General features: G+C 44.8%; 1 protein-coding gene across 1 annotated transcript in view; it reads right to left on the bottom strand.

Annotated features, from left to right (window-relative positions):
* Positions 1 to 11,578, bottom strand: part of LOC145353754 (mitochondrial calcium uniporter regulator 1-like) — a 51,464-nt gene extending 39,886 nt beyond the window's left edge. The window contains exon 1 of the mRNA XM_080204530.1: positions 11,278 to 11,578. Coding sequence (XP_080060656.1) covers positions 11,278 to 11,578 — 301 coding nt within the window. The remainder of the gene's footprint in view (positions 1 to 11,277) is intronic.
* Between the last annotated feature and the right edge of the window lie 610 nt (positions 11,579 to 12,188).

Here is a 12,188-nt window from a genome sequence, read left to right as displayed (position 1 = left end):
TTATTTATGGCTGGCCAGACCATTCCCAAGGGTGCAGTGGCCCTGCAGCAGGTAACCTTTGTTGTAATTAGCAGGGTTCACTGTGCTTGACTAGGTTCTCAATATCAGCATCAATACCGGGCCACCGGACATAACTACAGGTGAGCATCTTCATCTTAGACATACCTGGGTGGCCACTGTATAATTCAGGAGGAATTGGGGACAATTACTCTTGCTCCCCAAAGTATGATGCCACCATGACAACTCATGATTTCACATGAAATATGTTTCATCTCTTCGGAAACTGGCTCATTATCACAACCCATTAATATCCTGTGTCTGACTTTGGACAGCAGTGGATCTTGACTGGCCCAGACTAACAGCATATCCAAGACGTTCACCAATGACAATTTCATGCGATACTGGGGGAATGCAACAGTTTATTGCAAAGCCAGGCAACTAAATGTCTAAAGACATACAGGTTAGTTGGATTGGCCATGATAAATTGTCCCTTAGCTTCCCAAGATGCACAAGCTAGGGGGAATTAGTGGAGTAAATACGGGGCTAGGACCTGGGTACAACGCTCTGTCAGAAAGTCTTTGCAGATGCGATAGGCTGAATGGCCTCCTCCTGCACTGCAAGTTTGCTTTGATAAGCGCCACATTCATTGTGTGTTCCAGGCCAGCGCTTAAAGGTATATTCATAGGCGTAGAGGATTAATGCCCAATGCTGAATTTTTGCCAATATAATTGATGAATAACTTTGTCTTCTTTAAAAAGACTCAAAGGTGGTTTGTGATCAAAAACCACAGTGAAGTGCTTACCATAGAAGTACTGGTGGAATTTTGTGACACCAAAAACTATTGGTGGTCCTTCTTGATTTGTGAATAGCCTTTTTTAGCTCCCGAGAGGATTCTCAAGACATACTCTTTGGCCTTTCCAATCCATCATCCATCTCTTTGAACAACACTCTCTTTGTGGTTATCTCGGGACTCTTGCCTGTGCCACGGGATAGTTTAGAGCAGAACAGAGAGAGGGAAAGTTTGAACTTGTGGATGAGGGGATGGTGCAGGAGGGAGGGGTTCAGGTTCTTGAGCAATTGGGGCTCATTCTGGGGAAGGTGGGACCTCTACAGGAGTGATGGTCTACACCTGAATCAGAGGGGAATCAATATCTTGGGGGGAAAATTTGCAAAGGCTATGCAGGGGGGTTTAAACTGATTCAGAGGGGGGGTGGGATCCTGAGTAGCGGAGGTGAAAGTGAGGGGGGCATAGATGGGGACTGCAATGCACGGCATCGTGGGGGTGAAGCGAAGCAGGGTTTGAAATGCGTATACTTTAATGCGAGGAGTATTCGCAATAAAGTGGATGAACTTGCAGCGTGGATCAGTACCTGGGACTTTGATGTTGTGGCCATTTCAGAGACATGGATAGAGCAGGGTCAGGAACAGTTGTTGCAGGTTCCGGGGTTCAAATGCTTCAGTCGGAGCAGAGAAGGAGGTAGAAGGGGGGGAGGGGTAGCATTATTAGTCAAGGATTGTATCACGGTGTCAGAGAGGAAGTTTGATGAGGATTTGTCTGTTGAGGTAGTATGGGCTGAGATTAGAAATAGGAGAGGGGAGGTCACCCTGTTGGGAGTCTTTTATAGACCTCCTAAAAGTTCTAGAGAGGTTGAGGAAAGGATTGCGGAGACGATCCTGGATAGGAGTGAAAGTAATAGGGTAATTGTTATGGGGGACTTTAACTTTACTAATATTGATTGGAATAGCTATAGCTCTAGCTCATTAGAGGGATCAGTTTTTGTGCAAAGCGTGCAGGAAGGTTTTTTGACTCAGTATGTTGATAGGCCAACTAGAAGTGAGGCTATATTGGATTTGGTGCTGGGAAATGAGCCAGACCAGGTGCTAGACTTGAAAGTTGGTGTGCATTTTGGTGATAGTGACCACAATTCGGTTACGTTCACCTTAGTGATGGAAAGGGATAGGCATGAACCTCGGGTCAGTAGTTTTAGCTGGGGGAAGAGTAATTATGAGGCTATTAGGAGAGAATTAGGGAGCATAGGTTGGACTAGGAGACTACAGGGTCTCGGAACGTCCGAAATGTGGAGTTTTTTCAAGGAGCAGCTACTGCGAGTCCTTGATACGTATGTCCCTGTCAGGCAAGGAGGATTTGGTCGAGCTAGGGAACCGTGGTGCACTAAAAAAGTTGATTCGCTGGTTAAAAAGAAAAAGGAGGCTTACGTCCGGATGAGACTTGACGGCTCAGGTAGTGCACTAGAAAGCTTTAGATTGGCTAGGAGGGAGTTAAAGAGTGAGTTAAGAAGGGCTAAAAGAGGACATGAGAAGACTTTGGCTGATAGGATTAAGGAGAATCCTAAGGCGTTCTATAGATATGTTAAGAACAGAAGGTTGGTTACGGCAAGATTGGGGCCAGTTAGAGACAGCAGTGGGAATTTGTGTGTGGAGCCAGAAGAGATTGGAGAGGCATTGAACCAATATTTCTCTTCGGTGTTCACACAGGGGGACATAAATGTAGCTGTGGAGAACACTGGGTTACAGGGTTGTAAACTGGACAGTATTGCAGTTGATAAGGAGGATGTGCTAGATATTCTTGAGGGTTTGAAAATAGATAAGTCCCCTGGGCCGGACGGGATTTACCCTAGGATTCTCTGGGAGGCAAGAGAGGCGATTGCAGAGCCTCTGGCTCTGATCTTCAGGTCGTCGCTGGTCACAGGTATAGTGCCAGAAGATTGGAGGATAGCGAATGTTATCCCATTGTTTAAGAAGGGGAACAGAGACTTCCCTGGGAATTATAGACCGGTGAGTCTTACTTCTGTTGCGGGTAAGGTTTTAGAAAAAATTATTAGGGATAGGATTTATAGTTATTTGGAGAGTAATGAATTGACTGGAGATTGTCAGCATGGTTTTGTGGAGGGTAGGTCGTGCCTTACTAACCTTATTGAGTTTTTTGAGAAAGTGACCAAAGAGGTGGATGGGGGTAAGGCAGTTGACGTGGTATATATGGACTTTAGTAAGGCGTTTGATAAAGTTCACCATGGAAGGCTTCTGCAGAAAATGCAGATGTATGGGATTGAGGGTGATTTAGGTAATTGGATCAGGAATTGGCTGGCGGATAGGAGACAGAGGGTGGTGGTTGATGGTAAGTATTCGTCATGGAGTTCAGTTACGAGTGGTGTGCCTCAGGGATCTGTTCTGGGGCCACTGCTGTTTGTAATTTTTATAAATGATCTGGATGAGGGTATAGTTGGGTGGATTAGTAAATTTGCTGATGACACCAAAGTCGGAGGTGTGGTAGATAGTGAGGAAGGGTGTCTTAGTTTACAGGGAGACTTGGGCAAGTTGCAGAGCTGGGCCGAGAGGTGGCGGATGGAGTTTAATGTGGAAAAGTGTGAGGTAATTCACTTTGGCAGGAATAACAGATGTGTAGAGTATAGGGCTAACGGTAGGACTCTGAATAGTGTGGATGAACAGAGGGATCTAGGTGTATGTGTACATAGATCCCTGAAAGTTGGGAATCAAGTAGATAGGGTTGTTGGAAGGCATACGGTGTCTTGGCGTTTATTGGTAGGGGGATTGAATTTAGGAGCCGCAGCGTCATGTTGCAACTGTACAAGACTCTGGTGCGACCGCACTTGGAGTGCTGTGTGCAGTTCTGGTCCCCACATTATAGGAAGGTTGTGGAGGCTTTGGAGAGGGTGCAGAGGAGGTTTACCAGGATGTTGCCTGGTATGGAGGGGAGGTCCTATGAGAAGAGACTGAGGGATTTGAGGTTGTTTTTGTTAGAAAGAAGGCAGCTAAGAGGGGACCTTATTGAAACATATAAGATGATTAGAGGTTAAATAGGGTGGACAGTGATAGCCTTTTTCCTCGGATGGAGAAAGCAAGCACGAGGGGGCATAGCTTTAAATTAAGGGGTGGTAGTTATAGGACGGATGTCAGGGCTGGGTTCTTTACCTAGAGGGTGGTGAGGGATTGGAATGCCCTGCCTGCTGCAGTTGTAAATGCGCCTAGTTTGGGGGTGTTTAAGAGATCCGTGGATAGGTTTATGGATGGAAAGGGTTTGGTTTAGGTTAGAGGGTCATTGCTTTTTAACTGGTCGGCGCAACATCGTGGGCCGAAGGGCCTGTTCTGCGCTGTAATGTTCTATGTTCTAACACCTCACTGACATCAGATGGAGAGGATCAGAGTTAACACCAATTTTTTAGACAGAGTGCAATGCACCAATGAATTAATGAATATAATATTTGCTCCACTTTTAAAAGCTTCTCTGGGGTATCTTCCAAAATGAACACTGGTGCTTCTTTAGCAGCATATGCAAGGGGGCCAATCCTCAACAAACTTGGTAGAAACCGCCCATAATAATTGACCATTCCTCAGAACAATTTGAGCTCATATGTTTTTGGGGCCGGTGCCTTATTTATTGCTCATACCTTGTCTTCTAGGGGGTATGTATAATCCTTGAGCATCTATGTGATATGCCAGACAGGCTATCTTAGTGGCTTGAAAACTACATTTCGTTTTCTTAAGGTGAATTCCAACCGTTAAATTTCTTTAGTGCCTTCTTTAAGTTAGCTAGGTGCTCAGCTTCTGTCAATCTAGTTATCAAAAGATCATCCAGGTATAGTGCAACTCATGGCAGTCCTTGCAATAGACCTTCCATTGTTCTCTGGAAAATGGCACATATTGACAACACACCAAAAGGCAGTCACACAGACAGAATCAATTCATGTGTTTATCATGACAGAGAAGTATCATTAATTAAATTGCTAATAGGCGTGACTCATATCCAGTTTGTATAGGTCTGACCTCTGGCCAACTTTGCATACAGGTCTTCAATCTTTGGGATTGGACACTTTCTAACTTGATAACCTGAATAGTTGTCCATTTGTAATCTCCACAAATGCAGTGTGGTCAGGCTTTATCATGTGAACTATGGGTGCTGCCCACTCTGAACTGAACTGGCTGGATAATATCCAGTTCTTCAATTCTGTGTCCAAAATTCCTCACAAGGCATTTGGTACTGACCTCACTCTTAAAAAAATAAATGAGGGATTGCTTCTGGATCTACATTGATCTTGACCTTCACCTGAAGGTGCTTTACTTTAACTAACGTGTCGCAAAAAATATTTTCTAGTTTAATTTGATTATCTTGAACCAATCATGACCCAAAAGATTTGGCACTTGACCTGACACTATTATTACTGGGAGTGAGTGGACTGTTCGATGCATATTGGGACTATGGTCTTTGTCTTGATAGTTTCACTTGTGCAAGTTGTTAGATTTCTTTTGGTACCCCTCAAACACGACAGCTGGACTCCTACTTGTTCTCCTATCACTGGGGCAGAGGCTTCTATATCAACTATCTATCTACAAGGGCCCATCATTTACCAGAAGCACCACAGTGATGGGAGGCTACCTTGCTTGCTTTCACATTGAACAACGAGTGAACTTTTAAATTTTCGGTACTGGACACTTCAATACACTGATATGTTACTAGATAGACTAGACTTATTTTTACACTGGCGTCTTAAGTGATCTTTCCTGTGGCAAAAATAACATTCAGCCTCTTTGTATCTGCAGACTTCAAGGTAGTGATTATCCCCACATTGGTGATTGATTGGCCCTTTTACATTTTCTCACTCCATTCATGGCTGCATTTGCTTCCCATTTTAAAATTACATCTTCACTTTCAGCATCACTGCTGATTGCAACTTCCCTTCCGAACTGGTGGGCCATGTCATTTTGTGCATTTTAAAGCTCCTGAGCACCCTTCTCAGTGCTCTCTATTGCCAGCGCTATCTCTGCAAGTATATTCCATTGGATGGGCTCAATATTTACACTGCAGACTAAACAGTCCCACAGTCAGTCATTGCGAATGACTGAAGTTATAGTGCTGAGATCTGTCTTAATTTGGTAATATAAGTTGCAACAGTTTCCCCAGGGGTTCTCCCACGCGAGTTAAACTTAAATAGCTGCAATAGGTCGGTCACCAGTGGAGTGCCCCAGGGATCTGTTCTGGGACCCTTACTCTATGATTTTTATAAATGATCTGGATGAGGAAGTGGAGGTGGGGTGGGGGGAGGGTTCTTTCGGGTCAAACCAAGTAAACAAACTCAAATTACATTAGGATAAAGAAAAAGGGGGCGGTTCCCCAAAAGGAGGGAGAACAGCCCAAACAGAAACAAAAAGTACAAAGGAAACTTAAGACATGTCAAATCAAAATGTGATTGTCAGGATCTATAAACGCACCTCAGACCCTGCGGTGCCCAACGGGCGTGGAAGGCGTCAACTGTGCCCACAGACACCGCATGCTCCCTCTCCAGGGACACCCGGCCACGAACATAGCTGCGGTAGAGGGGAGGAAGTGGAGGGGTGGGTTGGCAAGTTTGCTGAAGACATAAAGGTTGGAGGTGTTGTGGATAGTGTGGAGGGATGACAGAAGTTGCAGCAAGACATTGATAGGATGCAAGACTGGGTTGAGAAGTTCAGCCCAGATAAGTGTGAAGTGGTTCATTTTGGCAGGTCAAATAGGATGGCAGAATATCATATTAATGGTAGGACTCTTGGCAGTGTGGAAGATCAGAAGGATCTTGGGGTTTGAGTTCATAGGACACTCAAAGCAGTTGCGCAGATTGAAACTGTGGTTAAGAAGACATATGGCGTATGGCAAAGAATTGAGTTTAGGAGTCGAGAGATAATGTTGCAGCTATATAGGACCCTGGTCAGACCCCACTTGGATTACTGTGCTCAGTTCTGGTCACCTCATTACAGGAAGGATGTGGAAGCCATAGAAAGGGTGCAAAGGAGATTTACAAGGATGTTGCCTGATTGGAGAGCATGCCTTATGAGGATAGGTTGAGGGAGCTTGGCCTTTTCTCCTTGGAGAGACGAAGGATGACGGGTCACCTGAAAAACTTGTATGAGGTGTTGAGAGGTATTGATCGAGTGGATAGTCAGAGGCTTTTTCCCAGGGCTGAAATGGTTGCCACAAGAGGACACAGGTTTAAGGTGCTGGGGAGTATGTACAGAGGAGATGTCAGGGGTAACTTTTTCACCCAGTAGTGGGTGCGTGGAATGGGCTGCTGGCAATGGTGGCGGGAGCAGATTTGATAGGGTCTTTTAAGAGACGTTTAGGTAAGCACATGGAACTTAGTAAAATAGAGATTACTAGGCTTACCTATAACCCTCTAAGGGAGGGACATGTTGAACACAACTTTCTGGGCCGAAGGGCCTGTATTGTGCTGTAGTTTGTCTATGTTTCTGTATGACTGATGGCTTTGGGTGACTGTGCGTTCTCACCAATTCAATTCTCTCAGGTGAATGATTTGAAGTCAGACACACTTGGAGATGTGAGGCTGCATATAGGTCTGGGTTGCACACGCACTCAAAGATTGACTTTCTCTTCCCCTTCTCATCAATTCTGTTGGCTCAAGTAGTCCAAGCGCTCAATTTGTGTCCAATCCTCCACAGGGAATCAAAAGGATCTATCTGCCTGTAAAAGGACATATTTGCAACCTATCTACTGTTTCTCAACCTGAACTTTATATTCACAATCTTCAATGTAATCTTATCAGTTAGGTAAATAACTACAAACACTTACTGATATCTAACTATAATAGAGGTTAGCAGCTTCATAGCTGCCAGTCAGCTCCAAGATGATTCTGGAACTGGAACTTCAATTTAGAGTAATCACCCACTCTGCTCCCCAGTTGGTTTCCCAGGTTACGTGATCCTTACTCTGCAGGTTGATCATTAAAGGTAGTGGGTCCTATTCAGTGTGCCATGAAGAGCCCCGAAGTGTGTCACAGAAATAGGGTCATTCAGCTCATTACAGATTTGGTTCTAACATGGACAAAAGAGCTGAATTCCAAAGGTGAGATGAGGTGAGAGTGACAGCACTCGACATCAAAGCCGCATTTGACTGAGTGCGACATCAAGGAGCCCTGGCAAAACTGGAATCAATGGGTATTAGGGGAAACTCTCTACTGGCTGGAGTCATACCTGGTGCATAGAAACATAGTTGTGGCCGTGGAGGGTCAGTCATCTCAGCTAAAGAACATCTCTGCAGGAATCCCACAGTATAGTGTCTTCAGCCCAACCATCTTCAGCTGCTTCAATGACTTTCCCTCCGTGATGTGGAGATTCCAGAGTGGGACTGGGGTGGGCACAGTAAGAAGTCTCATAACACAAGCTAAAGCCCAACAGGTTTATTTGATTTCGGAGCACTGCTCATTTATCAGGTAAGTGGGCCTGAACAGATGAGATCAACCTAGTGTTCAGACTTCTTACTGTACCTTCCCTCTGTCATAAGGTCAGAAGTGGTGATATTCACTGATGATTGCAGAATGTTCAACACCATTTGAGACTCCTCAGAAGCAATCTATGTTAAAATGCAACAAGATCAAATGGCCTTCTTCTGCATTGTACGGATTCTATGGATATTATCTGGACAATATCCAGGCTTGGGCTGACAAGTGGTAAGTAACATTTGCATCACACAAATGCCAAGCAATGACCATCACCAATAAGAGACACTAACAACCTCCCCATGACATTCAATGGTGTTACCATCACTGAATCCCCCAACGGGGTTACCACTGACCAGAAACTCAACTGGATTTGTCACATAAAGAGTAGCTACAAGGGCAGGTCAGAGGCTAGGAATACTTCGGCAAGTAACTCACCTCCTGACTCCCCAAAGCCTATCAACTATCTACAAGGCACAAGTCAGGAGTGTGATGGAATACTCCACCCTTGCCTGGGTGGGTGCAGCTCCAACAACATTCAAAACTCAACACCACTTAGGACAAAGCAGTCCGCTTGGTTTGTCCGACAACATCTACAAATATCAATTTCCTCCATCACTGACGCTCAGTAGCAGCAGTGTGTACCACCTACAAGCTGTTCTGCAGCAATTCACTAAAGATCCTGACACAGTACCTTCCAAGACCACTTCCATCTGGAAGAACAAGGGCAACAATGGAAACACTACCACCTGCAAGTTCCCCTTCAGTAAACTCACCATCCTGACTTGGAGATGTAGAGCCATTCCGTCACAGTCACTGGATCAAAATCCTGGAATTCCATTCCTAACAACATTATGGGTCAACCCATAGCACATGGACTGCAGCGATTCATGGCAGCGGCTCACCACCACCTTCTCAAGGGTAACTAGGTATAGGCAACAAATGCTGGCCAAACAACACTCATGTCCCACGAATTAATAAAAAGAAAATTCAAAATTTATATAGTTAAACTAAAACTAGCCTTGGTCTTCAGCTCTGTGGTTAGAGTGTCCAAGACCCAATGGATCTTGGGCTTCTCACACTTGCGCTGGCTGGAAGAGAGCTGCACATGCACAATTTAGTTTTTTCATTTGGTCAGGTCCATGATTAATGGGATTTGGAGCTGAAGAAAAAAGTCCCAAGCATTTGCAGAAAATACAAAACTCAAAAAGCGCACAAAAACGCTGGGTGAAGCAAGAGAGATAGGGAGAGGTTATAAAGAGAAGCAGGAAGAAGTTAAGGAGAAAAGTAAGGGAAGTATCCCTACAGTTTAGAAACAAGTCATTCGGCCCATCAAGTCTGCAATGGCCCTCCAACAGAGCATCTCAGATCCTAACCCTATAACCCCATACATATACCTGCCCCAAATCCCCGTAACCTACACATCCTGGGGCCAATCAACCTAACCTGCATACTTTGGACTGTGGGAGGAAACCCACGCCAACAAAGGAAGAATGTGCAAACTCTACACAGATGGTCACCCCAAAGCCAGTACTGAATCCCATTCCCTGGCGCTGTGAGGTAGAAATGCTAACCATCATGACAGAGGAGACATCAAGAGACTACTATGTAAAGTTAAAGCACATGGGAGAGCAGGTAACATTTTGAGATGGATAGAAAGTTGGTTAGCAGAAAAAAGCAGAGTTGGCATAAATTGGTCTTTTTCTGATTAGCAATCAGTGACTAGTGGGGTTCCATAGGGATTTGTGCTAGACCCCAACTGCTCACATTATATAGCAATGATTTTGAAGAGGGAACTGAATGCATCATCTCCAAATTTGCAGATGATACAAAGTTGGGTGGAGGGTGAGCTGCGAGGAGAATGCAGAGATGCTTCAGTGTGATTTGAACAGGCTGAGCACGTGGTGTTGTGAATAAATGTAAGGCTATCCATTTTAATAGCAATAGGAAGACAGATTGTTTAAACGAGTATAAGTTCAAAGAAGTGGCTACTCAGTGAGACCTTGGTGTCCTCATGCATCAGTTGCTGAAAGTAAGTGCACAGCTACAGCAGGCAGTAAAGAAGGTAAGTAGTATATTGGCCTTCTAACGAGAGGATTTGAGTGTAGGGATAAGGATGTTTTGCTGCAATAGATAGGGCACTGGTGAGGCCACACTTGGAGTATTGAGACACGTTTTGGTGTCCTTATCTGAGGAACAATGTCTTTGTTATGGGGGGGGGGGATTCTTGGGATGGCAGGTCTGTCATATGAGGACAGACTAAGTCAGTTAGGATTATATTCCCTGGAATTCAGAAAAGTGAAAGGGGATCTCACAGAAACTTGGAAAGTTCTAACAGGGTAGATTCAAACAGAATGGTGACAATGGTGGGACAATCCAGAACTAGTGGTCATAGTTTGACTATAAATTTCTTCACCTAGAGTGGCAAATGTATGGAATTCACTACCACAGAATGTAGTTGAGGTCAAAACATTGATTTCTTCTAGAAATCAGATATAGCTCTAGGGGCTAAAGTAATCAAGGAATATGGAGACGGTGAGTGGGGAAGAATCAGCATAATGAATTTGACAAATCAGTCATGATCAAAATGAATGGCAGAGCAGGCTTGAAGGGCCGAATATCTATTACTGCTTTTAATTTCTACATAAGACAGAGAAAATAGCAGGTATGCCTAAAAAAAATTGAAAGAGTTGTGCCATTACATATAAACGGTTGGCAACCACTGATTAAAGGGACAATCATCTTTCTAAACCCAAAACGTTAACCTGTCTTTTATATTTTCAGATGCTGTTAACCATTCCCCACTTTTCCACGATTTGATGTGGCTGGCTATTAAAATGAACATGCCACAGTTTGTCGCCGAGTCTCCAAATCCATCTGTAAATACAACAAAATAGAAAAATGTGGAAGTGGAGCCCCCAGAAATTTGGTGTCATCGTCCAGGAGTGGACATCCCCTGCCCCGAGTGTGCTGTACATTCAGCCAACATAACAGAGATACCGGCGAACGGATAGGGTCCTTCGCACCAGCTCACCTCTCCTGAACTGCCGCTGGCCAACGGCTGGTTCTAAGTTCACCCTGCGGCGCAGCAGCAGAATCCATCCCCGCTCCGGCTCTCCCACCGAGCGCACTAGACCGAGACCAGGAACAGCAGCACCAACGCCTCTTTGAGCGGCAACGAAGCAGAGCCTGGGATGAGCAAGCCGTCGGCAGGATGGAGATAGAGTCAGGCCCAAAGTGAGAGCGCCTGCCTTCAGCCTGGCAGTAAACACTCTCCTCCAGCCGACCAGAAGACCCCAACTCGCGCACAGCTCACTATTCCCCGCCGCTGACATCACCTCCCGCTGATGTCACCGCGTCATGCGTCCGCAAAAACGTCATGGCACAAACGGATGACGTATCACGTATATTTGATTTGTAGGCGCGCGGCGGGGAACAAAAAAAACGAAATTCTGTATTTATATAGCGCCTTTAACGCGTGTCATGGTGCTTTACAAATCAACGAGAAGTATCTCTCTCTTCTTAAGCAAACTTAGAAGTTTCCTTGAAGTGCAGCAGCAATGGTTCAAAATGGCAGCGACTTGTCTCTCAGAAAGCATCTCCCTTTGAGTCGCAACATCTTAATAATGATGCACGCAGAGCGTGAAAGAAAAGGAAGCATTTGATCCCACTTCTTCAGTCCTGGGACATTTTGGTCCCATGTGCCCAAAGATCTGTTGGCCGAGAATTCATCTGTTCAGTCATGTGAAGAAATAGCAGGTAGAACTCATCCTCAAATTGAGGGTCCACCGTTGATGATGTAACAAAGTATGACTCTGAGCCACACGAGGAGATTTTAAATTAGATGATCAAAACCTTGGAGCTGGGTTTGAAGGAGTGTTTTAAAGGAATTTTATAATTTATTTGTTAGTGTCACAAGTAGGCTTACATTAACAGTGCAGTGAA

This window comes from Carcharhinus amblyrhynchos, chromosome 2, assembly GCF_965287045.1.
Source record: "Carcharhinus amblyrhynchos chromosome 2, sCarAmb.v2.hapA, whole genome shotgun sequence".
NCBI lineage: Eukaryota > Metazoa > Chordata > Chondrichthyes > Carcharhiniformes > Carcharhinidae > Carcharhinus > Carcharhinus amblyrhynchos.
Note: the sequence above shows the minus strand (reverse complement) of the source record. Positions and strands in the feature narration are given on the sequence as shown.